General features: G+C 50.0%; 1 protein-coding gene across 1 annotated transcript; it reads right to left on the reverse strand.

The window, feature by feature from the left end:
* Window positions 1-146: 146 nt before the first annotated feature.
* DUS3L (dihydrouridine synthase 3 like) lies at window positions 147-27,511 on the reverse strand. The gene is given in 15 exon segments (XM_056845494.1): window positions 147-231; window positions 533-661; window positions 3,842-4,030; window positions 6,002-6,077; window positions 7,412-7,508; window positions 10,023-10,133; window positions 11,807-11,872; window positions 13,214-13,330; window positions 14,397-14,549; window positions 21,349-21,390; window positions 24,293-24,838; window positions 26,162-26,468; window positions 27,254-27,413; window positions 27,416-27,470; window positions 27,473-27,511. Coding segments are annotated over 15 exon segments (2,160 nt in total). The 3' UTR covers window positions 147-158.
* Between the last annotated feature and the right edge of the window lie 142 nt (window positions 27,512-27,653).

Raw genomic sequence — 27,653 nt, forward strand, 5'->3', positions numbered from 1 at the left:
TGCTCTAAAGACTGGAGAGATGGTGGGGATATGTCAACCCTCAACCCTTATAAAGCAGCCAAGTTAAAAATAGAAATTTTGTTTTAATGTAAAGCAGAGAGAGCGGCCAAGCGCTCATTTGCCTCCCAAGCAGAGACAACGTCCTGTCGCCCTCGGGCCTATTTGTAAGAATTTGCCTTGTGTTTTGGCAGGAAAGTGAAGTTGGCAGGAATGGGACCCAGAAGCATCTCACTGCAAGAGAAAGAGAGAGAGATAAATATTTTGAACACAGATTGGGTTGAGGTTCCTCCTGGGCCAGATTATCTACGAGAACAACGGGCTCCCAGCTTTCTGCCCTGATGCAGAACTGAGAACCTTTGCCAAATGGCACTCCGGAGGTCGCCAAATCCAAAATCAGGCTGTCAAGACCCTGGAGAGCTGCTGCCGGTCAGAGTATACAATACTGACACTGATGGACCAAGGGTCTGATTCAGTATAAGGCAGCTTCATGTGTTCAAATTAAAAAAAAATGCTACCCCATAAAATGTCTGACCTGATCTTAATCCAGTCACCCACGTTCTGGCTCGCCATGAGGGTCTCCAAGTAGTCTCGACCCACGTAGTACGGAGGCCTCTCGTTGATTCGCTGCGGCAGGCGTTCTAGGAGGCCGGCCGGGATGTACCTTCCCAATGCAACATGAAGCTCAGTTAGAAGAGACAGGCCACACAGACTTAACGACATGGGGTTGGATCCCGCAGACCGGTTCTGCTAGCAGTGCGGAGGCTAAGCCGGTGAACTGGATTTGTTTCCCCACTCCTACACATGAAGCCAGCTGGGTGACCTTGGGCTAGTCACAGTTCTCTTAGAGCTCTCTCATCCCCACCTACCTCGCAGAGTGTCTGTTGGGAGGGGAAGGGAGGGTGATTGTAAGCCGGTTTGATTCTGCCTTAAGTGGTAAAGAAAGTCACCAACTCCTCGTCTTCTCCTCCTCTTTCCCCACTCCCAAACTAAGGGGACCTTCCACTGATGCTAAAGGCCTGCCCGGATTCTCTTGCATATGGGGGAGCTCCTTGCGCTGAAGGAAAGAATCATCGACAGTGAAACGGATCCATAGGACCCAACTGAATGTGCTGGTTTCTGGAAAAAAATAATAATTTCCTTTTCCCTAGATTTAACAGCCACTGGCTATTCAACTGCCGTTTCTCGCACTTTAAAAAGGGGAAATGAAGATTATCATTTTTCTTGACCCTATAAAGAGAAAAGTTGCCACATCTCTCGCACAATTCACCTATCTAGCTTGATAGCAGATAACGCAGTATTCGCTTCTCAGTGTCATTAGCACTTTTACCCAGGGAGTGATATATTTACTTCGTACATTATCATTTTGTGAACCTGCCAAAACAATGTGGGCTAGGGAGTCTACTGGATCCGGACAAAATGGGCCTTTGCATTCTTCTGCGGTGGTTTTATTTCATCGCCCTTGTGTCTTGGCTGAGTCGATGGTATTACGCTTCGCCCGTAAAAAAAAGCTCGTCTAAACGTGTGGATTTCTAACCAGCAGAAATAGTTTGGCACTGAAAAAGTTCTGTTAAAGGGCATCTGGAAGAAGAGTGGTGAACATGTACGATTTGAGTCCTTAAACACTAAGGACCAATCCCCATTTAAGATCTTATTTTGTATTGTTTACAGCTTGAACACAACCAAGAGTAGATCAACAACTCCAGTACTGCTCTAGGGCCAATTAAGAAGAATACATCTTAACTGTACATCTTAATTGTGATGTATACTCCTAATTACCTGAATATTCAATTAGACAATAAAGCAGGGGTGGGGAACCTTTTTTCTGCCAAGGGCCATTTCGATATTTGTAACATCATTCGGGGGCCGCACAAAATTACCAACTTAAAATTAGCCTGCTATAATTAATTAAACATTAATTAACTCACCCCTAACTCATCAAATCTCAAAAGCTAAGCAAGTTCAGCCCTGGTTAGTACTTGGATGGGAGAACACCAAGGAATACCGGAGTCATTATGCAGAGAAAGGCAATGGCAAACTACCTCTGTTCGTTTCTTGCCTGTCCCAGAAATGCCATGGTTTGAACCTGGGACCTTCTGCATGCCAAGCAGATGCTCTACCACTGAACCCGCAGGAGAAGTGGGTGCCACACAGCAAGGGTCCAGATTGGGGAGGGGCAGTCGTATCCAGCTTCCCTCTGTCCCTCTCCCCGCCAATAAAAGCCCACTCCCCTTCACACCATTCAACAGCACTGGCCTTAAGAACAGAGATATATTACATCCAGCAATTCTGACAGCTGCTACTACCCCCCAGTGAAGCCTGAAATGCCAAGAGGAGGGCTTGGCTAGCGATAGCTAGCTCCGTGGAGTTCCCGGCCCCGGCAGGTGGGCTGGACAAAATGATCTCGCGGGCCGGAACCGGCCCGGGGGCCGGAGGTTCCCCACCCCTGCAATAAAGGAAGGAGGTTGATTGAGCTTACAGCTGGTTTATTGATCAATAAGGCATGCTGGGTGATACCAGGACATAGTCGATGAGGTCTGCACCCTGGTCACACCCAAGAAGGGGCAATGCAAAAGGTTATATAGACAATTCACATTCCAATCAACATCCGATGCTGCTTGTCACTGCCGCGTCATTAGCTTATACCCCACCTGTGTGAGCATGGCTACATTACATGAATAGACCTCTATTGTTTTCTGGCTAGGAGAAACGAAACTTAAAGGAAGAGGGGAGGGGTAGGTGGGAGTATGTGTGTGTGTGCCTGCTTGCTTGAAGCTACAGAGGGAGAGGGGGTTGGGGCCTCTGACAAGAGGCTTCTTGGCTATGCGTGTAACTTGGGTGTCTGAACGTGGTTACTCAATCACAACAATTGCCTACTCCTTTTAGGTATTTAATTGCTTCATTTATACCTCAGCTTTCTCCCCAATGGGACCCAAAGCGGCTGACACCTTTTCCCTCTCCTCCATTTTAGCCTTTAGGTTAGGCTGAGAGAATGAATGGGCCAAGGTCACCCAGCAAGCTTTCATGGCAGAGAGGGGGTTTGAGCCTGGGGCCTTCTATGCATGGCTGTTTCCCTCGCCGTCATCCCTCTGACGACTTCAGTTTTTTGTGTTGATTATGCATGCCCTTTCTGACCGTCAGAGGCCGCCTCGCTCTCCCCCTGCATTTTCCCGTGTTTTGCCTACGTTTTCAAATTCGAGATAAAACAGGTCTCTGAAAATGGGGGCAAAAACGCTGGGAAGCGCAGGGGGAGAGCGAGGCGGCCTCTGACGGTAGGGAATGACATGGATAATCAACAAAAGGACCCGAAGTCGTTGGAGGGGTGACAGCAAGTGAAACAGCCATGCATAAAAGACCTGGGCCTCCCAGGCCCTAGTTTAGCCTCACCACGCTGGCTCTCTTTTTGTAGAAGAGTTGGTTTTTATATAGCGACTTTCTCTACCACTTAAAGGAGATTCAAACCGGCTTACAATCACCTTCCCTTCCCCTCCCCACAACAGACACCGTGAGGTAGGTGGGGCTGAGAGAGTGTGACTCGCCCAAAGTCACCCAGCTGGCTTCGTGCGTAGGAGCAGGGAAACAAATCCAGGTCAACAGATTAGCGTCTGCCACTCATGTGGAGGAGTGGGGAATCAAACCCGGTTCTCCAGATCAGAGTCCACCGCTCCAAACCACAACACCCCGCTGGCTCTAAGCATAGAGGCCAGATCACCAAACGCTGAGTCTGTATTGAGCAAGCTCCACTGCACCTTCTTGTGCAAAGGGAGGCCATGCAGGACCCCTCCACAGGAATCGGGTCATGGAGAAATACGAACGAGCCAGAGAAAGTCCGGGACGATGATACCTGCACAGGAATGAAAGCCATTCAAGCAGGAACTTCCGGGTCTTCTCCACGCCCTGCGTGTCTGACCCCCAGTGCTCCAGGCCGTAGCTAGTGAAGTCCTTGAGGAGGTCCAGCCGTTCGCTGGAGGAAATGTCCCAATGCCTCTGCTCCTTGATTTCCGTGAAGATCCACGGCTTGATCAGCGCCCCTCTGTGGCCGGAAAACCAAACTTTATCAAAATATCAATCCCGCCCTTCCACCCGTGACTGACCTTGCACTAGGTTTAAAAATCTAAAACCACACCATCATCCAAAACCAGAAATCTTACGTTGGAAAACAAAAAAACCCGCTTCAAAATAGGAGTTTTAAGGCCGAGAACAGCAGGAATAAGGGTCTTTTTAAAATCAAAACATTTGTATCGTTTTTCTATTAAAATGGATCTAAGGAACAGATGTGGTAAGCTGCAGTACTGAAGTCCAAGCTCTGCTCACGACCTGAGTTCGATCCCAACGGAAGTCGGTTTCAGGTAGCCGGCTCAAGGTTAACTCAGCCTTCCATCCTTCCGATGTCGGTAAAATGAGTGCCCAGCTTGCTGGGGGGAAAGGGAAGACGACTGGGGAAGGCACTGGCAAACCACCCTGTCAATATAGTCTGCCTAGAAAACGCCGGGATGTGATGTCACCCCATGGGTCAGGAATGACCCGATGCTTGCACAGGGGACCTTTACCTTTAAGGAACAGATGACAGTTCTCGGGGGTCTCAGAAAGGGTTTTCCTCAAAAGCTAATACCCCAGATCCTTTAAGTCAGGGGTTCTCAACAAGGGGGGAATCCCCCCCCAGGGAGGAACTCTATCAAAGTGTGTTGTCCTGTAGATTATGTGCAAACTGTAAAATTGTAGAAAAGGGCAAGAGTCCAGTAGCACCTTAAAGACTAACAAAAATATTTTCTGGTAGGGTATGAGCTTTCGTGAGCCACAGCTCACTTCTTCAGATACAGCTAGAATGTGAATCCATCTGTCTTTAAGTAGAGGAGAGTGAATTCAGACAAGCATTTTAGTATGTAAATATTAACAGTATGTAAATGTGAATAGCAGGCGTGATGGGATTAGGTGTGGTATGCAGAAGAGTCTGTGATGTCCAGGGGAGAGATGGGTGTGGAGAAATCAGCATTGGTAATGAGCCATGAATGCAAGGTCTTTATTCAGCCCAGGTAGTTTGAATATCAACTGTAATTCAGCAGTTTCTCTTTCCAATCTCCCTTTGGAAAGAGAAACTGCTGAATTACAGTTGATATTCAAACTAAAGTCAATGCATTACCCCCTTTTTGCCAATGCTGATTTCTCCACACCCATCTCTCCCCTGGACATCACAGACTCTTCTGCATACCACACCTAATCCCATCACGCCTGCTATTCACATTTACATACTGTTAATATTTACATACTAATGCTTGTCTGAATTCACTCTCCTCTACTTAAAGACAGATGGATTCACATTCTAGCTGTATCTGAAGAAGTGAGCTGTGGCTCACGAAAGCTCATACCCTACCAGAAAATATTTTTGTTAGTCTTTAAGGTGCTACTGAACTCTTGCCCTTTTCTACTACTGCAGACAGACTAACATGGTTACCCACTGTAAAATTGTAGTTTGTTTTTTTGAGTTAGACAATCTTGGGAAGGGGGGAATTATATTCTGAACAATGGTGAAAGGGGGGAATGGAGCAAAAAAGGATGAGAACCACTGCTTTAAGTGGAGACTGAATCTGGGGCGCTTTCCATGAAATCAGGCATTGTGCTGCTGAGCTCGGAGAGAAACCTGATGTGCTTGTGTGAAAAGTGCTGTCAAGTCACAGCTGACTTACGGCAGCCCCATAGGGTTTTCAAGGCAAGAGATGATCGGAGATGGTTTACCATCGCCTGCCTCTGCGTAGTGACCCTGCCCTTCCTTGGAGGTCGCCCCTCCAAATACTAACCAGGGCTGACCCTGCTTAACTTCTGAGATCTGACGAGATCGGGCTAGCCTGGGCCATCCAGGTTAGAGCGAGCTAATTTGTAAGCTTGCTTTATGGATGGGGAAAGGCTCAATAATTCGTCAACGTTTAGGCAACTTTTTCCTGCTGTTATTAAAAGGGCGCATTCCTCTTCATGCCTGTTACAAAGAAAGGTCGGGGAATCCACTTGCCTCGCAATCATGATCCCCGAGACTCCAGTCTGCACAGCTCGATTCGCATCTTCGTAAGACAAGATGTCTCCGTTCCCTGTGTCCGTAGGAGGTGACAGCCAAGGATCAGCAAGGAATCAAACCCGGTCGGGCCCCAAAAGATTATTTCACGTGCTGTGAGAGGCATTCCAGGAATCCCTGCTCCCTTTAAACAGCTCCTGTTTCCCAGCACCACCAGGCCAAACTTCTGTTTGGCACATTTGATTAACTTACAGAATTTCCCTGCCACAGGACACGGCCGATGGGTTAGCTGGCTTTGAAGAAGGGTTGGACAAATTCATGGAAATGGGAAGTGGATACTATGAATGACTATCAGCTTTTTAGAACCTCCAAGGCCAGCGGCACTCTACCTCTGAATACAAGTCCCCCTGAGGGTGCAAACAATATTCATACCTTGGTCTGATTCAGGAGGGCTCCTTTTATAAGTAAGGGGGAAAGAGATGCCTTGCCCCCTTATCTCTGATCCTCCTTAAGAACATAAGGAAGGCCATGCTGGATCAGACCAAAGCCCATCGAGTCCAGCAGTCTGTTCACACAGTGGCCAACCAGGTGCCTCTAGGAAGCCCACAAGCAAGACGACTGCAGCAGCAGCATCCTGCCTGTGTTCCAAAGCACCTAGTATAATAGGCGTGCTCATCTGGGTACTGGAGATAATAGGTGTGCATCAGGACTAGTATCCATTTTGACTAGTAGCCATTGATAGGCCACGAACATGTCCACTCCCCTCTTAAAGCCTTCCAAGTTGGCAGCCATCACCACATCCTGGGGCAGGGAGTTCCACAATTTAACTATGCGTTGTGTAAAGAAATACTTTTTTTCATCTGTTTTGAATCTGTCACCCTCCAGCTTCAACAGATGACCCCATGTTCTAGTATTATGAGGGAGAAAAGCTTCTCCCAGTCCACTCTCTCCATACCATGCATAATTTTACAGACCATTATCATGTCTCCTCTTAACCGCCTTCTTTCCAAGTTAAACAGCCCTAAGCATTTTAACCGCTCCTCATAGGGCAGTTGCTCTAGTCCCCCAATCATTTTGGTTGCTCTTTTCTGCACCTTTTCAAGCTCTGCAGTATCCTTTTTTAGGTGTGGTGACCAGAGCTGTACAAGAGTATTCCAAGTGTGGTCTCACCGTAGATTTGTAACTTGGCTCACTGGCTAATTTAGTTGCCAGCCAGCGATGCACAAGAAGCAGAAATGGGAGGGGGGCCACCAATCGATTGCAGAAAGCACAGCAAGGGCGAGAGGTGCAGTTTGAGAAGGGAACCAAAAAGGAGAGGCGGCGGCAAATTCAGACTGTCCACGCCGCCCAGCTTAATACCAGCGGGGGCAGAGATGGAAACAGAGAACAGCTTGTGGCGAAACATCCTACCAAAAAGAGGCATCGGGCTGGCAAGCTTGGCACACTCCGCAATGTAATCCCAGTCCGCCCCCTTTGTGTAGCGCTGCTCCCTCGATCGGCCGTGGAGCTGAGAGGGTCACCCCAGAAACAAAGAAAAAGGGAAAAAAACCAACAATTAGCGTGAAACTTATTTGTGTACAACTTTGTTTCCAAAGCAGTTGGAGACAATACAAATTCATGACAAAGACATCCTGCAGGTAGAAGAAGAAGAGTTGGTTTTTATATGCAGATTTTCTCTACCACTTAAGGCAGAATCAAACCAGCTTACAATCACCTTCCCTTCCCCTCCCCACAACAGAACCCTGTGAGGTGGGTGAGGCTGAGAGAATGTGACTAGCCCAAGGTCATCCATCTGGCTTCCTGTGTAGAAGCGGGGAAACAAATCTAGTTCACCAGATTAGCCTCCACCGCTCATGTGAAGGAGTGGGGAATCAAAACCGGTTCTCCAGATCAGAGTCCACCGCTCCAAACCACCACACTTAACCACTACACCACGCTGGTACTTGAGATGGGTGGGGGGACACACAACCTCTCATGCATTCTCATGGACAGCAAGAAACACTGTTTAAAGATACACCTATACAGGTTACAGAGAGCGCGAGAGAGAGAAGAAAAAGAAGAGTTGGTTTTTGTACACCAACTTTCTCTGCCACTTAAGGAAGAATCATACCAGCTTACCATCGCCTTCCTTTCCCCTCCCCAGCTGAGGTAGGTGAGGCTGAGAAAGCTCTAAGAGCTGTGACTAGCCCATGGTCACCAAGCTGGCTTCGTGTGCAGGAGTGGGAAAACCAACCCGGTTCACCAGATTAGCCTCCGCCGTTCATGTGGAGGAGTGGGGAATCGAACCCGGCTCTCCAGATTAGAGTCTGGCCCTCCAAACCACTGCTCTTAACCACCACACCATGCTGGCTCCATGTTGTACTTCTGGATTCTCATGATGTACTTGAACATCCCCCCCACATACACACACACAAAATCATCACCAGCACAACCATGCTGGGATATTCCAGAATCCTCTCCCACTCTCAACTAGAAAAGAACTCTTCTGCACATGCAATGTTCCTGGATGGCCAGCCATGGGTAAGAGATCGTGGGGCTGGGTCACAGGCTGCCGCCTTCCCCTAACCACCCCTCTTGGGCAAATTCAACCCTCCCCCCTCCTTTCGTGCCATGGGTGGGCCCTTTGCTATGGTTAAGTCTGCAGTGACTTTAAATAGGGTCTTGTTATGAAATCCAGGGCTAAGGATCTCTGGTGAACATAAGAAAGGCTGTGCTGGATCAGACCAAGGCCCATCAAGTCCAGCCAACCAGGTGCCTCTAGGAAGCCCAACAAACAAGATGACTGCAGCAGCACCATCCTGCCTGTGTTCCAATGCATTAATATAACAGGCATGCTCCTCTGGTACTGGAGAGAATAGGTATGCATCATGACTAGCATCCATTTTTACTAATAGTGATGAATAGCCCTCTCCTCCACTCCCCTCTTAAACCCTTCCAAGTTGCCAGCCATCACCACATCTTGGGGCAGGGAATCCCACAATTTAACTATGCAGGGCAGGGGAAATTCACACTTCTCATAAAGGGGATGGAGAGTGTTCAGCGTGTCCTTCCAGTGGACAGAGGAACCCCGGGAAAAGATGTGCTAGAGATATCCACAAGTTTCACCCTGCCTCCCTCTTGTTGAGAAAGGCCAGACATTTGGGCGCATCTAACTTTATTAAACCAGAGTCATTTTCCCTCTGATCTCCAGGGATCCTGGAGGGTTTTTGTTGCCATCTTCTGAGCATGGAGGGAGGGGGTCGCTGTGTGTGTTGGGGGAGGGTGAGGTAGTTGTAAATTTCCTGCATTGTGCAAGGGGTTGGACTAGATGACCCTGGTGGTCCCTTCCATCTGTGTGTGTGCGTGTTAAGTGCCATCAAGTTGCTTCCAACTCATGGAGACCCTATGAATCAATGTCCTCCAAAACGTCCTATCTTTGGCAGCCTTGCTCAGGTCTTGCAAATTGAGGGCTGTGGCTTCCTTTATAGAGTCAATCCATCTCTTGTTGGGTCTTCCTCTTTTCCTGCTGCCCTTAACTTTCCCTAGCATGATTGTCTTTTCCAGCGACTCTTGTCTTCTCATAATGTAGCCAAAATACGATAGCCTCGGTTTAGTCATTTTAGCTTCTAGGGTCAGTTCAGGCTTGATTTGATCTAGAACCCACTGATTTGGTTTTTTTGGCAGTCCAGGGTATCTGTAACACTCTCCCTCCAACACCACATCTCAAATGAATCTATTTTCTTCCTATCAGCTTTCTTCACTGTCCAGCTTTCACACCCGTACATAGTAATAGGGAATACAGTGGCATGAATTAACTTGATCTCGGTTGCCAGTGACACATCCTTACACTTCAGAAACTTTTCTAGCTCCTTCATGGCTGCCCTTCCCAGTCTCAATCTCCTCTTCCAACTCTATGATTCTATTGTTCTATGCTGGAAACGCCAGAAGTTTAGGTACGTCTGGCTTTATTAAAACCAGGGTCATTCTTCCTGTGAACCTGGCCCAGAGCAGACGCACGGAGAAGGGGGGAGGCGCTCCTTACCGTGACCAAGGAGGCCCCCCACTCCCGGAGGTTGGGGATGAGCTTGTGGGCCAGGTTGACTCTCTCTTGGACTCCGGTCCGGATCTTCACAGTCAGGGGGACATCCAAGACCTGGTGAAGAAAGAGAAGGCAGAGGTGTTTGGAAACTCAGGCCGTGCCTGACAGGAGTCATACCTCTCAATGCCAGCCCCTGCCCTTCGCCAGACAGCCAGTGTGGTGTGGTGGTTAAGAGTGGTGGACTCTAATCTGGAGAACCAGGTTCAAATCCCCACTCCTCTCCACATGAGCAGCGGGAGCTAATCTGGTGAACCGGGTTCGATTCCCCGCTGCTCCACATGAAGCCAGCTGGGTGACCTTGGGCCAGTCACAGTTCTCTCCACCCACGCAGAGCCAGGCAGTGGCAAACCACCTCTGAATGTCTCTTGCCTTCAAAGCCCTACAGGGTCGCTATAAGGCAGCTGTGACTTGACGGAACTTTCCACCACCACCAAAGTGGTGTAAGCTCTCCATTTGGGGTGGGAGAAGCAGATTGCTACTCCCGTCATGGTCTTGGTTGGAGGGGGAAGATGCAGATGGCTTCCCTTCCAAAGCTGCCAGCTTCGGCTGTAGAGCAGACATGTAGAAGCAGATCGTTCCTGCATGGCGTAGCGGTTAAGAGCGGTGGTTTAGAGAGGTAGATTCTGCTCTGGAGAACCGGGTTTGATTCTCCACTCCTCCCCATGAGCGGCGGAGGCTAATCTGGTGAACTGGACTTGTTTCCCCACTCCTCCACATGAAGCCAGCTGGGTAACCGTGGGCTAGCCACAGCTCTCAGCTCCACCTACCTCACAGGGTATCTGTTGTGGGAAGGGGAAGGCGATTGTAAGCCGGTTTGATTCTGCCTTAAGTGGTAGAGAAAGTCGGCATATAAGGGAGGTGACAGAGAAGGGCAGTGTGAAGGATCAGGAGGGAGCGCTGGACGGCCGGGAGATGCAGAGGTAAAGCCGTGAACCGTAAATAATGCCAACTGAATAAAAGAAGCCAAATCAACTGGCCTGGAAAGTCAAACTCTGTAACACTTTAGCATAAAATATGATATTCCTATTCCAACCAGACAGTGACTTAAACCTTTCACAAGAGCTGCGATTGTTTTCACCACAAGATAGGCACTGTTCACAGCTTTTAAGCGAGTGAGTTTTTTTCAAATTACTTTTTTAAAAAAAAATTATTTGGCAATTTAATTATATTTCTTATTTTATTTTGTTATCGCTTCAGAAGGTCGGATGAATGTGTTTTTTTATAATTTGGAATTTATGGGTCACATGAACACATGAAGCTGCCTTATACTGAATCAGACCCTTGGTCCATCAAAGTCAGTATTGTCTACTCAGACCCGCAGCGGCTCTCAGGGATCTCAGGCAGGGGTCTTTCACATCACCTACTTGCCTAGTCCCTTTAACTGGAGATGCCGGGGATCGAACCTGGGACCTTCAGCCTGCCAAGCAGATACTCTACCACTGAGCCAAGGCCTCTCCCCCAGCAACATGCTGACAAACATCCTTCCTTCAGTGCCATATGATTTTAGCATGAGTTCTGCTAACACGTTATCTGCTTCGCAATTGTTACGTGTAGAAAGGTTTGTGTTGATCGTGGCCAGACTGTAATGTTCTATTTCATGTTAGACATTTGTAGAGACCTTTATAATTCAAATTTAGTTGGTTCTTTTATTTCATTTAGTTGACTTTTTTGTAGTAGAGATGCAAAGTTCTCTAGCAGGATCCGGGCAGAGGATGGCCCTCACTTACCGTGTTCATGCCTCGGACAATCTGTTCAAACTTGTTGGTGCGGCTCATTAAGGCACAGCCTCCCCCCTGTCAAGAAAGGAGGGCAGAACTGGGGTGAAAAAAACCGAAACGAGCATTTTCCTCCTCTGCCATCAAGTTCAAACGGAACTTCTTCTCTGCCCCAACACGTGAAATGGAGCATCACGTTTGTATACTACACAGAATTCTCTGTGTGTGGGGTTGGGAGCCTTCAAATTCCTTCGGTGCAGAAATCTAGCGTGTCAGGGAGAAACATTTTTCCTGACAAGTTACCTATTGTGTGTTTTATTCTGGCCTATGGCTGTAAGAATAAAGAATAAAAGACAAGTTACCTTTCTATGAGCAGAGGATTTTTTGTTTTTGTTTTGCATGAATGAGTAAATCATATCACCTCCACCTAGAAACCAGGATCATCACAGAGGAAGGGCTCTATACCAAGCCTTCTCCAGTCAGTCCAGTTTGCTATCTACAGCAGGGGTGTCGAACATAAGGTCTGCAGGCCGGATCCAGCCCCTTGAGAGCTCTTATCCGACCTGTGAGGCAGCCGAGGAAGCCACCCCGCCCCACTATCGATCTGGGCTGGCGAGACATGGCCCAGCCCAACCAAGTGACAATTATGTCATATCCGGCCCTCGTAACAATTGAGTTTGACACCCTCATCTACAAGGTCTTTGGAGGATTTTTCTCCTCTCGGGACAGCCAGTGTAGGATCATAATCCACTTTCAATGCACTTTGCAGCTGGATTTTACTGTGTGAACTGGCAAAATCCACTTGCCAACGATAGTTAGTGGATTGAAAGTGCATTATTTGGCATGTGTGAAAAAGCCCTAGGACTGTAAAAACATAGGTTCAGACCCCCCACTCTGCTACGAAACCTACTGGGAGATCCTGGGCCACTCTCTCTCTTTCTCATATCCTAATGTACTACACAAAGTTGTGGTGGTGATAATATGGGAGAACACGGCCCACCACCTTGTTTCCTTGGAGGAAACATGGGGTAAAAACATACTAGTTGGACAGATGCCTGCAGTTTGAAACCATACGCCCCAAATATGGATTGGGCATCTGTGGACTGGATTCCATGGACCTTCAAACTTTCCTCCAGCATAAGCAACCACCCCTTGATGGAAGGAGGTGGCTTCTTGTACCTGAGGAAAGCATTACCCCTAGTGAAAGAGGTGTGCGCAGTACCACCCACTGAAAACTACGCCACGCTTCTGAATGAAACCACTAGCCCATCTTTCCCAGCAGCAGCGGTTCTCACGGTCCTGATTTCAGGGTCTGAGCTGGGGCCCACTGGGATGCGAAGCCCAGGCTCTGTCACTGAGCTACATCCCTACCTCATTGCCCTGGACGCAGACATAGCCCTGCCAAACGCAACACACTACCTTCTTATACACCAGGTCGATCGGACAGCCGACGTTGATGTCCACAAAATCCACTTCGATGGTCTGGTTCAGGAGCTCCGCGCATTTTGTCATGGTGTCTGGGAAGGCTCCTTCCAGCTGCCGGGGAACAGCAAAAGAAGAAGAGTTGTTTTTGATACCCCACATTTCTCTACCTTAAGGAGTCTCATAGTGACTTACAATCACAATCCCTTCCTCTGGCCCACAACAGGCACCTTGTGAGGTAGGTGGGGCAGAGAGTTCGGAGAGAGCTGTGACTAGCCCAAGGTCACCCACTAGGCTTCATGTGGAGGAGCGGAGAATCAAACCCAGTTCTCCAGATTCCTCCGCTCTTAACCAGAATGTATGATTCTTTCCATATGACATTTTATTTTTGCACATCCCACCCCCAAAGGATCGTGATAGACCTGTGCACACGGTCATACCCAGTGTTGAATCAATGTGCATCTGTATAATGGGGTAAGGGGAGGGGAATATGTGAAGGGGCAAAGAGTTTGGAGAGAACTGTGACTAGCCCAAGGTCACCCAGCAGGCTTCATGTGGAGGAGTGGGGAAACCAAACCGGTTCACTGGATTAGCCTCCGCCGCTCATATGGAGGAGTTGGGAATCAAACATGGTTCTCCAGATGGTCCACCACTCCAAGCCACCGTTCTTAACCCCTACACCATGCTGGCTCCTGGTATACACGACACTCTCCTGGTATACCCCCAGAGAACTTCGCACCATCTAATGTTTTAGATAATGCTTTTTAGGCTGCTGAAATTTGTAGTTAAAGAATTTCAGATATTGGAATTTAATGTTGTCACTCGCCCTGAGCCCGGCTTTGGCCGGGGACGGTGGGTTATAAATTGAACAAATAAATAATAAATAGCTGATAAATATACCAAATCAGACCCTTGGTCTATCAAGGCTGGTGTGGTCTACTAAGACTGGCGGCAGGAGGGTCTCAGGCAGGGGTCTTTCTCATCGCCTGCTACCTTATCCTTTTGACTGGAGATGCTGAGGATTGAACCCGGGACCTTCTGTATGCCAAGCAGAGGCTCTGCCTCTGGGCCACAGCCCCTCCCCAAGTGGAAAGATCCATAAGGCTAGACCAGGAGGACCTCCGGTCCATTCTGGCAGAGCTCTTCTTATGCTCCCTCCCTCCCGTGCGCATCAAGTCACCTGCACGCCAAAGAGGTCCTCCGTGTAGTGCCGCTTCAGCAACGCCCACTCTGACGACTGCCCCTGAAGCAAATTGGTGCACACAGCCATCTCTCCGCAGGAGACGTCGGCTCCAAAGCGCTTGCATATCCTCCGGAATGGGAGATTGCCACACTGAAACCATTTAGAGATCGGGTACTACCATTAATTGCATCTCTTTTGGCAGGTGCCATAAGAGTGTAAGAAACCAAGGCCCATCAAGTCCAGCAGTCTGTTCACACAGCGGCCAACCAGGTGCCTCTAGGAAGCCCACAAGCAAGACGATTGAAGCAGCATCCTGCCTGTGTTCCACAGCACCTAATATAATAGGCTGCTCCTCTGATACCGGAGATAATATCTAAGCATAATTGTGAGGGTCTCTGTCTTTGTGTCTCTGCTTTCCATCACCTGCGGTGTTATCAGTGAACTCGTAAAAGCAGTTCACACCTTCTGGTCTCAGGCGCCAGGCCTGATGGCCCATGTATCTTCCCCCCCGCTGTTCTTCCTGCCAGTACTCCCTCAGGCCGGTGCGGCCTTGGAAGTGTGATAGCCGCACCAGACTTCCTGGGATCCGTCTGATGTTTTGTATTATGCCAAGCTTGTAACTTCCCATAACAATAAGTGTGAACCCCAGTGCCCCAGTGCCCTGGAGTCAATATATTCTGTAAACCCGTATAGCCCCTCACTTGCAACTTTCTACCTGTGCCTGTCTCATCTCCTGAAGGCTTCAATAAATCTATTGTTTCTGTATCAACGTCTGAGCAACTGATTTGGAGAAGCAAACTCAGAGAGGGGGATCTCTCACATTAAGTTGCAAGTCTTTGCCTCTCGGACTGCAGCTGTACCGCTTTGGACAGAATGTCAGCCGACGAGGACACCACCCCTAACCCCGATGCCCCCAAGGAACCGGACGAGCCGGAGAAGCCGGACCCGAAGGAGGAGGGAGCCAAGCCAAAGAAACCGAAGGGTCGCGCCCCCGACCAAGATCGGGACGGACGTCCCCGGGGGCTTACTTATTGGCTGGACTCTCCCAAGGGCTGGTCGCTCTCGCGGACTGCGGCGAAGGATCGCCGGTTGGCCTTCCCCAGCACGGGACTCGAAGGGGACCCGGCCCGCAAAGAGGCCCTCATGGAGGAAGAACGAAAGCAGTGGCAGGAAGACCGCCGGGCTATGCAGGAGCAGATGGAGATCATGCAACGCGTAATGGGTGAGATGGCCACGACCCTAGATGCGCTGAAGTTGCAACCTCCAGCCGGTGCTCCCCCAGACGGGGCGCCGGTAGTTCCGCCCGCAACCCCTGCCCCCCCGGCCCGTCGGGACCTGAAAGTCACGTATGACGGGTCGGGAGACCAGTTGACCTTTTTTATGGTCCAAGTAGACATTTTTATGCGGGAACAAGGCCGAACCTTCGTTTCTGAGGAGTCCCGGGTGCAGTACGTGGCTTCCTTACTGCAAGGGGAGGCGGCTGCCTGGATGGTGTTGCAGTATGAACTCCGCTCGCCGGTGCTGCGAACCCTGGACGAGTTCATGGTAGCACTCCGAAACCGTTTTGAGGACCCGACTCTGGGTGAGCGGGCTAAAGCCTCCCTGATGCAACTGCGCCAAGGGACTAAGTCGGTGGCGCAGTATGCAAGTGAGTTCCAGTCACTGGCTAGCCGAATTCTGGACTGGAGTGAAGCTACCTTGGTACAATGTTTCAGGGAGGGTCTCAACCCAGACCTCCAACATTGGGCCTTCATGCAAGGGAACCCCCCGGATGTGGAAGGTTGGGTTCGCCATGCTGCTGACATCGAGAATCGCAAACAACTCCTGAACTTGTCCAAGCAACGGCTTGGGCGAGACCCCAGGCCCCGAGGTGACCGTGGCCGGGAACTCCGGCAAGGGGGTGGCGGGGGTCTCTCGGCCGCGGAACGCCGCAAGCGGTTCGAGGCCGGCGTCTGCCTGATCTGCGGGGGAAAGGGTCACTTTGCATCGCAATGCCCCTCTCGCTCAGGCCGTCCGACCCCCCCCCGCCAAACCCAGGCCGAGCCGACGAAACCGGCCGCCGACAGCCAGCCTCGCCGCAGAAGTGGACCACTGAGCCGGCGCTCCGGCGCACCCTCCGCTCTCCACGCGCGCCCCCAGGATGGGGCATCCGACTCTACGGTCCCATCGGGGTCCCGGATTACAAATACCGTCTTTGATTCGGACGGCTCCCCGGAAGCCACCACCCCGTCCCCCTCTTCCAGCGAGGAGGAAGAGTGGGAACAGCCGGCAAAAAACGCCGTCGGTCTGCTGTAGAGGGGGCTCCGCAGCAGACCGTCCCTATCGTTGTGCAAGGAGCTCCACCGATGGTAAGCGCCCAAGAGGACAATGTATTTGTGCGTGTTCATCTGTCCCTACCCAAAGGGGGTCCCCCGTTAGAGGTCCCCGCGTTGGTCGACTCGGGGTGTGCCCGCACCATGATAAATGAGGAAACTGCCAAGAAGTTGGGTGTCCGGCGCAAGCGGCTTCCGGGACCCCTCCGTTTTTCCCAAATGGACGGGAGTGACTTTAAACGGGGCCCTGTGACCCACAGAACTGCAGCCGTGATTATGTCCGTGGGGGAACATTGGGAACGGTTGTATTTCACCATCGCCCCTATTGTAACCCCTGTGGTGTTAGGGATGAACTGGTTAAGGGGACACAATCCCTCCATTGATTGGGTTAAACGGGTGCTTTCCTTCCCCGAAAACCCCTGTGGGTTGCATGACAAGGAACGGGTACTCAGAACTCCAGCCGCCGCACTGGTAGGGTCCCCCGCCCCAGTCTCTCCTCAATTACCCTCTGAGTACTCGCAGTTTACTGATGTTTTCGATGTTAGAGAGTGCGACGAACTGCCTCCCCACAGAGAAACGGACTGTGCCATCGAGATTGTAGGGGAAGGCAAACTGTCTAAGGGAAAGGTTTACCCCATGAGCCCTAGTGAAAAGACTGTATTGCGAGACTATCTGGATGTCAATCTGGCGAGGGGTTTCATACGCCCCTCCAAGGCTCCTTATTCAGCCCCAGCTTTCTTTGTAAAGAAAAAGACGGGAGATTTAAGACTGTGTATTGACTTTCGCAGACTGAACGCAGTCACCCAGTCTAATGCTTACCCCCTCCCTCTTATTCCTGACCTTCTAGCACAATTAAAGGAGGGCCGAATCTTCACCAAACTGGACTTGGTAGAAGCCTACCACCGCATTCGCATCAAAGAAGGAGACGAACCCAAAACGGCCTTTTCCAGTTGTTTTGGGATGTTTGAGTACCTGGTCATGCCATTCGGACTTTCGGGGGCTCCGAGTGTCTTTATGCAATTAATTAATGAAGTTTTGCATGATTTACTGTTTCGGGGGGTGGTGGTATTTCTCGATGACATTCTTATTTACTCTGAGACCATGGAAGAACATGTGCGCCTAGTGCGAGAAGTGCTCCAGCGGCTGCGGGAGCACAAACTGTATGCTAAGGTGTCCAAGTGTGAATTCCACCAACCTTCTATTACATTTCTGGGGTATGTGATTTCCCACCAAGGGTTGGAAATGGACCCCGCCAAGGTCCAGGCGGTGCGGGACTGGGAAACCCCCACTACCCGCCGCCAACTTCAACAGTTTTTGGGGTTTGCCAACTTTTACCGGAATTTCATTCCCAACTTTGCCCAAGTTGCGCTTCCCCTCACTGCCCTGTTGCGTACCAAGGACAGGGGGGCTAGCGCCGCACTCCCCTCAGCCCGTCTGCAATGGTCTCCCCAGTGCCAGCAAGCTTTTGAACGTTTAAAGCTACTTTTTTCATCCGAACCCGTTTTGGCTCACCCGGATTGCACCAAGCCCTTCGTGGTGCAGGTGGATGCCTCGGATGTAGCCATGGGCGGGGCCCTATTGCAGAGGGATGAGGGGGGACGGTTGAGGCCATGCGCCTACTTCTCCAAGAAGTTTTCCCAGTCCGAAATCAACTGGGCCATTTGGGAGAAGGAGGCAGCAGCGGTCAAACATGCCCTTACCATATGGAGACACTTCTTGGAGGGGGCCGAGCTGCCGTTCGAAGTGTGCACAGATCACAAGAATCTTGAGGCTCTCAAGGGAGCTAGAAAACTCAATGCCAAACAAATTCGGTGGGCCCAATTTTTTGCAAAATTCCGGTTCACCCTCAAACATGTCCCTGGCAAAGAAAATGCCCTAGCTGATGCTTTGTCACGACTTCCCCAGTATCGCAACGATTTCGATCGCCCCGTCGACTCCCTGTTCACTCCCGAACAGCGAGGGGAAGTCCCTGGCTTGGCCGTCACCACCCGATCCCAAGCCCGCCAACCGGAGACCCCCCCTACGCTCAAAGGTATCCCGGAAGCATTCCAACAGCGACTCCGGGACGCCTCCTTACAGGAGGAGGAGCACCATCTCCTCCCCACTGGCTTGGAACGAACCAACACTTGGTGGGTGCAAGGGGGGAAACTATATGTCCCATCTTCCCTTCGCAAAGAAGTATTGGGACTTGTACATGGGGCCAGGCTAGCGGGTCATTTTGGTTTCATAAAAACGCTTCACCTGGTTCGAAGGCAATTCTGGTGGCCCGGTATGAGATCTGATGTAGAGTTGTATGTGCGCAGCTGCCCCACCTGCGCCACAGCCAAGAAACGGATGGGAAAACCCCCGGGGCTTCTCAAACCGCTTGAGAACCCCTCCCGTCCCTGGGAAGTCATCGCCATGGATTTTATCACCGACCTACCTCCAAGTCGGGGGAAAACGGTTCTCTGGGTTATCACAGACCTCTTTTCCAAACAGGTTCATTTCGTTCCATGTGCAGGTCTTCCTTCAGCCCAGGGCTTAGCTAAACTGTTCATCACGCACGTCCTCAGGCTACACTCGATCCCGAGGAAGGTCCTCTCCGACCGGGGGGTCCAGTTTGTTGCCAAATTCTGGCGGGCTTTCCTAAAGTTAATGGGAGTGGAGGAACAGGGCCTTTCTTCCGCCTATCACCCCCAAACGGATGGTCAAACGGAACGAGTAAATGCGGTAGTAGAATGTTATTTGCGTTGCTATGTAAATTTCCACCAGGACGACTGGGTCGACCTGCTGCCATTTGCCGAATATGCGTACAACAATGCGCCTCATTCCTCTACCGGCTTTAGTCCCTTCCAAGTTATATACGGGACGGATTTTGGCCCTTTCGGTTCTGCCCCCGTCTCGCCAGAGCTCCAGTCTACCCCTGATCTTCAGGAGTGGATTCAGGTGGTTAAATCCACCTGGCCATGGTTGCTCAAAAATCTGGAAAGGGCAAAAAGCAAGTACAAGGAACAAGCAGACAAACACCGGTCTCCGGGATGGGAACTCAAGGTGGGGGAGCAAGTCTATCTGTCCACCAAAAACCTCCGCTCTCTTCGCCCCTGCAAAAAACTGAGCGACCGTTATGTAGGACCTTTCCCCATTACCAGAGTAATCAACGAGGTTACCGTGGAACTGAGTCTCCCTAAGACTCTCAAGGGAGTTCATCCAGTCTTCCATATAAGCCTCCTCAAACCTTATGTAGCAGCTCCCCAGTTCCACCCCCCTCCCGCTCATGAGATTCCTACCGTAGTAGGAGGGGATACCCATTTGGAAATATCCAAGGTTTTAGATTCCAAATGGAAGAAAGGGAAACTGTTTTACTTTGTTCGCTGGAAAAACCTTGGCTCCGCTCATGACGAATGGGTGGCCGCACCCCACATGGCAGCTCCTCGCTTGGTCCGAGAATTCCACCTCGCTTATCCCGATAAGCCTCGTCCTCTCGGAGGGGGGCCTTAAGGGGGGCAGAATGTGAGGGTCTCTGTCTTTGTGTCTCTGCTTTCCATCACCTGCGGTGTTATCAGTGAACTCGTAAAAGCAGTTCACACCTTCTGGTCTCAGGCGCCAGGCCTGATGGCCCATGTATCTTCCCCCCCGCTGTTCTTCCTGCCAGTACTCCCTCAGGCCGGTGCGGCCTTGGAAGTGTGATAGCCGCACCAGACTTCCTGGGATCCGTCTGATGTTTTGTATTATGCCAAGCTTGTAACTTCCCATAACAATAAGTGTGAACCCCAGTGCCCCAGTGCCCTGGAGTCAATATATTCTGTAAACCCGTATAGCCCCTCACTTGCAACTTTCTACCTGTGCCTGTCTCATCTCCTGAAGGCTTCAATAAATCTATTGTTTCTGTATCAACGTCTGAGCAACTGATTTGGAGAAGCAAACTCAGAGAGGGGGATCTCTCACAATAATGACTAGCATTCATTTTGACTTGTAGCCACAGATAGCCCTCTCCTCCATAAACATGTCCACTCCCCCTCTTAAAGCCTTCCAAGTTGGCAGCCTTCGCCACATCCTGGGGCAGGGAGTTCCTCTCGGGATTGTTGTCTTTCCCCCACTCGCTCTCCCAAAATACTAGAACCCAATGAAGCTGATGGGAAGCAGGTACAGGAAATACAAAAGGAAATACTTCTTTACACAATTGCGGAATTCACTGCCAGTGGATGGAACAATGCCCACGAGCACAGACAGCTTTAAAAGGGGTTTAGACAGAAGATTGGAGGAGAGAAGAAGACTTGCCTATTTCTCTACCTTTTTGAGGAAGATCGAACCAGCTTACAATCTCCCCCCCCCCACCCTGCCCACAACAGACACCTTGTGAGGCAGGTGAGGCTGAGAGAGCTCTAAGAGAACTGTGAATATCCCAAGGCCACCCAGCAGGCTGCATGTCAAAGAGTGGGGAAACCAACTCGATTCAACAGATTAGAGTCCGCCACTCATGTGGAGGAGCGGGGAATCAAACCCGGTTCTCCAGATCAGAGTCCGCCGCTCTTAACCACTACATCAAGTTCAGATGATGACCTCAGAGGCCTGTGTTCAAATCCCCGCTCTGCCGTGACGCACACTGGGCAGCCCTGAAATTAAATGGATCCTCCAAGAGAGGAAGTGTTACTACTTACTGTTGTTAGAGGAGCCAGGTAGAGCTTGCCCTGAAGATCCAACTGGAAAACAAAAAGAGAAGGCGGAAAGAGACATTAAAGGAAAACAGACTTCAACTGCTCAAGACTGTATGGTGTAGTTCTTAGGGGGTTGGACTAGGCTATTAGAGACCTAGGTCTGAGTCCCCACTCTGAGTGACAGAAGGAAAAGGATGAAGATAAACCTCTATGTAGACAAGGAAAACAAAGTACAGAAGTACTAGACATTGTAACAATAAAAACAGGCATCTTGTACGAGGGGCTGGGGCTCAGTGCATTATTATTATGTAATTGCAAAAGTATTGTCACAGAGAAGGAGAAGAAGAGTTGGTTTTTATATGCTGACTTTCTCTACCACTTAAGGTAGAATCAAACCGGCTTACAATCACCTTCCCCTACTCACAACAGACACCCTATGAGGTAGGTGGGGCTGAGAGAGCTCTAACAGAGCTGTGATTAGCCCAAGGTCACCCAGCTGGCTTCATGTACAGGAGTGGGGAAACGAATCCAGTTCACCAGATTAGCCTCTGCCACTCATGTGGAGGAGTGGGGGAATCAAAACCGGTTCTCCAGATCAGACTCCACTGCTCCAAACCACTGCTCTTAACCACTACACCACACAGAATAAGCAAAAATTAAGGGTATCAAAGAAGCTAGAATATATAATAAAGGGACATTATTGTAATGCAATCAAAATTTTATATGTTCACCCAGAGCTTTTTTCTTCTTCTTTTTTTTTAAATTTTAAATTGTTTGGGATTGTTTTCTACTTCGTATTTTATCCTTGTTTGTATTCTCATTGAAGCAAAATAAAAATCTTAAAACAAAACAAAACCACACGCAGAACAGCTCCCCTATGAAGAAACAGCCTGCAGCTTTTCAGAGAAGAACAAACAACCGTTCGGGGCTACGCAGGAAGGCAGCAGATTCAGAAGAGAGAGAGAAAAGGGAGCCTTTCTTCGCACACCATGACAAACTTTCACAGCCTCCGGATGTGACGATAGGCCACAAACTGAGATGGCTTGAAAATGGGATCAGGCATAATCGTGGAAGTGGGGGAGCCAGCGTGGTGTAGTGGTTTGGAGTGGTGGACTCTGATCTGGAGAACCGGGTTTGATTCCCTGCACCTCCACATGAGCTGCAGAGGCTAATCTGGTGAACCAGGTTGGTTTCCCCACTCCTACATATGAAGCCAGCAGGGTGACCTTAGGCTAGTCACACATTCTCAGCCCCACCTACCTCACAGGGTGTCTGTTGTGGGGAAGGGAAGGAAAGTAGATTGTAAGCTGGTTTGATTCGTCCTTAAGTGACATATAAAAACTAACTTTTCTTCTTCTTTTTCTATCCGTTGATATCAGCCAGGATGGATAAATAGAACCTTCGTATTTAGAGGCAGCGAACCTCAGTTATGTGTGTATTGGGGGGGTGGGCATCAGCAGGGGGAGGCTTAGGCCTCCATGCCTTGCCTGTAGGCTTTGTGGCGGCAGCTGGCTGCCCAATGTGGGAAACAGGATGCTAGTCCAGATGGGCTTTTGGGTCTAACCCTGAAGGACTGTTCTTACAGTGTCTTCCTCATTCGCCAGTGTCTTTCTCACCCACACGGGATGGCTTTGACATACAGGGGCATAGGAGGAGATGTACGCCCCAGAAACCAGCAGATTTTGTGGGGAAACGACCCCAGAGAACACAGAGTGGGCCACAAAACGGCCTCTGCATAACCCACAAAAGGCCATGCCAGAGGGACTGGGTCGAACAAGGCTAACCCTTGCCAAGTTTTACATATTTTAAAGTAGGAAGAAGAAGAAGGGGAGGAGTTGGTTTTTATATGCCAACTTTCTCTACCACTTAAGGAAGACTCAAACTGGCTTATAATCTCCTTCCCCTCCCCACAACGGATTTAGAGAGCTCTAAGAGCTGTGACTAGCCCACGGTCACCCAGCTAGTTTCATGTGTAGGAGCAGGGGAACAAATCAGGTTCACCAGATTAGCATCCACTGCTAATCCTGACGTTTACTAGGAAGACTTTGTTTACAGGGTGGTTTGCCAGTGCCTTCCCCAGTCATCTTCCCTTTATCCTCAGCAAGCTGGGTACTCATTTTACCAACCTCGGAAGGATGGAAGGAGGAGTCAACCTTGAGCCGGCTACCTGAGACTGACTCCCGTCGGGATCGAACTCAGGTCATGAGTAGAGCTTGGACTGCAGTACTGCAGCTTAGCACTCTGCGCTACGGGGCTCCTCGACTGCTAATCCACTGCTCATGTGGAGGAGTAGGGAATCAAACCTGGTTCTCCAGATCACAGTCCACTGCTCTTAACCACTATACCACGCTGCCAGAGAGCAAAGTCTTGCGGTACCATAAAGACTAAGGGTTTACTCTGTCATTAGCCTCCAGAGACCGAAGTGCACTTTGTAAAAGACACAGTGTTCCCATCAGTTGGTAGACTGCAGGAGGGAAAAAATTGTAAACTAGAACCCTTGCATTTCATGGCCTTTCGGCCCTTCTGCTAACATTTTTTCTTGCCCCTCTGTGGCCACGTTTGCCAATAATAACACATCTGATGAGCAGCCCACAGAATCACATCACAATAAATCTCTTGTAAGTTGCGCCAAGAATCTCTGCTTATGCTACCCAGCAACTGTTTGAAACATCATTGTTAAGGACACAATTGTAGCAGACTCAACTCTCCCTGGGAGAGGCTGCCTGTCACGTCTCTGCACAAGTCACCATTCTGGCCCTTCCACCTTCCAAAGGGAAACGTGTACAGTTATGCAATATACATTTCAGGCATCAGAATTATGGGCGTCTCCAATTTCAATTTAAAAAAAAGGAGTGTTCCCCCAGATAATAGCAGTTTGAAGAACGCTCTTTCCAAAGAAACTGGTCGGTCTGCCTGTTTTGAAACTTGAAACACGATTATCAAGTACCTTTTTCTTCTCGCAAGGTCTCAGCTTTACTACATCTTCGTCTGTGATGGTGCCAGATGTTTTGAGAGCACAGTCCGCTGGTGGGCGGGGACCCTCCAAGGCAGACCCTTCTCTCTCCAGCCCGCCATCAACCTTCAATCCCTCCTCTTCGAGAACTTCTGCACTCCCTTTGGAAAGGGAACAATTTGTCACCTCCTTTTCCCCTATTGCTGCACAGCTGGGTTTGCCCAAGTGGCTAAGGTATTGGTTAGATTTCTCAAAGGGCACTTTCTTCTTGCGCAGCCGCTGCTGGAGTTCTTTGCTGAGGCTGTTTTTCACTACCAGCTTCCCCTCCCACTGCTTTAAAAGATCCGCATCGACAACGTTCCTGTAATCTTCTCCGAGGTGGGTCCCGGAGAACCGGCAGGTAACCCCATACATGCATTTGCCAAAGTTCTTGAAGAGCACACAGCTGTCTCCCAGGTCTGGTAGCTTCGTGGCCATGTACTCCTTGACGTCGTGCAGGAAATGGCACTGAGACCCGAAGAAGCATTTCTCCACACGTTCCTGCAACGAGAGAAAAAAATCTTGAGACGAGACGGCTTTGCGTGCAGAATGCCCCACGTTCAATCCCAGCATCTTCAAGTAAAGGATCGAAGATACTGGGAAAGACCTTTCTGTGCCTGAGATCCTAGAAAGCTCCTGTCAATCTGAGCGAACAGTATAAAGCTAGTCCCCTGTTCAAGCACCTGGTCATCACTGACACATCACATCCCGACGTTTACTAGGCAGACTATGTTTACGTGGTGGTTTGACACTGCCCTCCCCAGTCGTCTACACGTTACCCCCAGCAAGCCGGGTTGTTATGGGTCAGTCAGGACTGGATGGCAGTGAGGACTCATCAGAGGAAGAGGGGCCCTGTGTAGCCAGCCCAGAGCCAACAGAAGGCAGCCAGCAAGGGACTGAAGCCCAGACAGAGCTGGGCAAGGAAGCATGCCCTCCCCCCAGTGCTGAGTCAGCAGACGAGTCATGCCCGGCCCCCTGCCCTAAGCCAGCAAACGAAGGCTAAGCAATGGTGCCCAGCCTTTCCAGCTCACCTACACCTTTGGAGCGATGTAGAAGGAGAGAAGGCGCCCGCCTCTAGCCATAGGCAGCTATTTGTCAATAGTGGAGACAAGTTGTTGCAGGATGCTGATTGAATCAGTAGGTATGCATAATGACTAGTATCCATTTTGACTAGTAGCCATGGATAGATAGCCCTCTCCTCCATGGACATGTCCACTCCCCTCTTAAAGCCTTCCAAGTTGGAAGCCATTACCACCTCCTGGGGCAGGGAGTTCCACAATTTAACTATGTGTTGTATGAAGAAATACTTCCTTCATCTGTATAGGGCAGTTTCATACGTTCTTTGACATTGCTTATAGACTCCTGGAGGTAGAAGGGGGCTTGCACGTCATCTAGTCCAAAGTTTCTTAAACTGTGAGTCGCGACCCCAGAAGGGGTCGCGTAACTGAATGTGGGGGTCATGTAACATTTGGCAATATAAAATATGTATACAAATCAAACATTTACTGATATATATACCTGGGGTCGTGTAAAAATTTCTTGGGCACAAAGGGGGCGCGAGTCGAAAAAATATAAGAAGCCTTGATCTAGTCCAACCCCATCAGAAAAGGCAATCCAAAGATGGACCATCCCTGAGAAATGCCATCCTGCCTCTGCCTGAAGTCCCTCAGGAAAGGAGAGTTCACCACCTCCCTAGTGGTAAGGGATATGAAACACATACCAGCAGCATCCTCAGGTGAGAGCTCCGAGTTCCGAGTTCCATTCAACAAATCCTACCCAAGGTAAACTCCTCGGCACTACCCACCCACCTTCCACACACTTTACCTGGATTACCGACGGACACAGGCGATGCTTCTCATAACGCATGGGGTTCATGCATGGCCGATTCTTATTCTGTCCTCGGGCCCTCTTCTGCCCAGATTTCTTCAGGACTTCGACTGCCTCTTCCGGCAGACTTCTGTCCTTTCCATCTTCTTCCAGCTTCTGCAGCTTGGAAGGAGGCTCCGTAAGGTCACCCCTGACATCCTTCTTTCCTTCACCATCACCACCACCATCAATGTCACCTTTATTATTTCTTGGATCCCCTTCTTGCTCAAGGTAAGAATGAAACTCTTCTTTTGTGGTGAGGTACCTACGGAGAAAAGGGTTCAACAGTCTTTACAAATAAGAACATAAAAAAAAAAACATGCTGGATCAGACCAAGGCCCATCAAGTCCAGCAGTCTGTTCACACAGTGGCCAACCAGGGGCATCTAGGAAGCCCACAAACAAGACGACTGCAGCAGCACCATCCTGCTTGTGACCCAAAGCACCTAATACGATAGGCATGCTCCTCTGATCCTGGAGAGAATAGGGATGCATCATGACTACTAACCATTTTTACTAGTAGCCATGAATACCCCTCTCTTCCACTCCCCTCTTAAAGGCTTCCAAGTTGGCAGCCATCATCACATCCTGGGGCAGGGAGTCCCACAATTTAACTATGCGTTGTGTGAAGAAATACTTCCTTTTTATCAGTTTTGGATCTGTCACCCTCCAGCTTCAGCAGATGACCCCCATCTTCTAGTATTATGAGGGAGAAAAGCTTCTCCCTGTCTGCTCTCTCCATACCATGCATAATTTTATAGACCTCTATCATGTCTCCCCTTAACCGCCTTCCTTCCTTCCTTTCAAAAGTTTCAACTTGGAAGAGGGCACCAATTTAGCAAAATGGGGTGGGAGGCAGGTCCCTTTATGGGACAGACGAAATGCACTAGGGGGAGCTGCCTAAAAGGGGGCTGCAGAAGGAGCTAAGGAGGGTAGAGATTGACTGGGGGGGAGACAGGGCGTCCTTGTAGAGACTGGACTGGGGGGGGGGTCCTTCAAGGAGGCAGTTAAGGGGTCAAGCAAGGGAAGCTGAGGGGCTCCTGGTACTCACTGGGCTCTGATGGGTGCCACCCCCGCAGCCCCCCCAGGACCCTCCATGCCGGCTCAAGGCTTTCTGGAGGGGGCGCTGAATACCCCTCTCCTCGAGCTCACGCGCCTCCCCGTAGGCGCATGCGCACACTCAAAGCGGCGAGGAAGCCGCCATCGAAAGCACTACAGAGAAGGACGCGGGCAGACCGAACTTCCGGTTTCCGTTTTAGCCTCCGGCTCTGTTTTCAAGGACAGCGAAGGTTTGGCCGCCTTCAACCATAGAGTTGCGAGGGGAAAGGCGTGGTCGACCCGGCCTCCCCTTCCCGCTTTGGGCCGTTTTTCCAAAGCCGGTTCTTTTACCATAGAGAGACTCAAGGATAGAGCGGCAATACTGCTAGACTCCCCAGAAAGACGAAAGACGG

Source organism: Euleptes europaea, chromosome 2 (genome assembly GCF_029931775.1).
Source record: "Euleptes europaea isolate rEulEur1 chromosome 2, rEulEur1.hap1, whole genome shotgun sequence".
NCBI lineage: Eukaryota > Metazoa > Chordata > Lepidosauria > Squamata > Sphaerodactylidae > Euleptes > Euleptes europaea.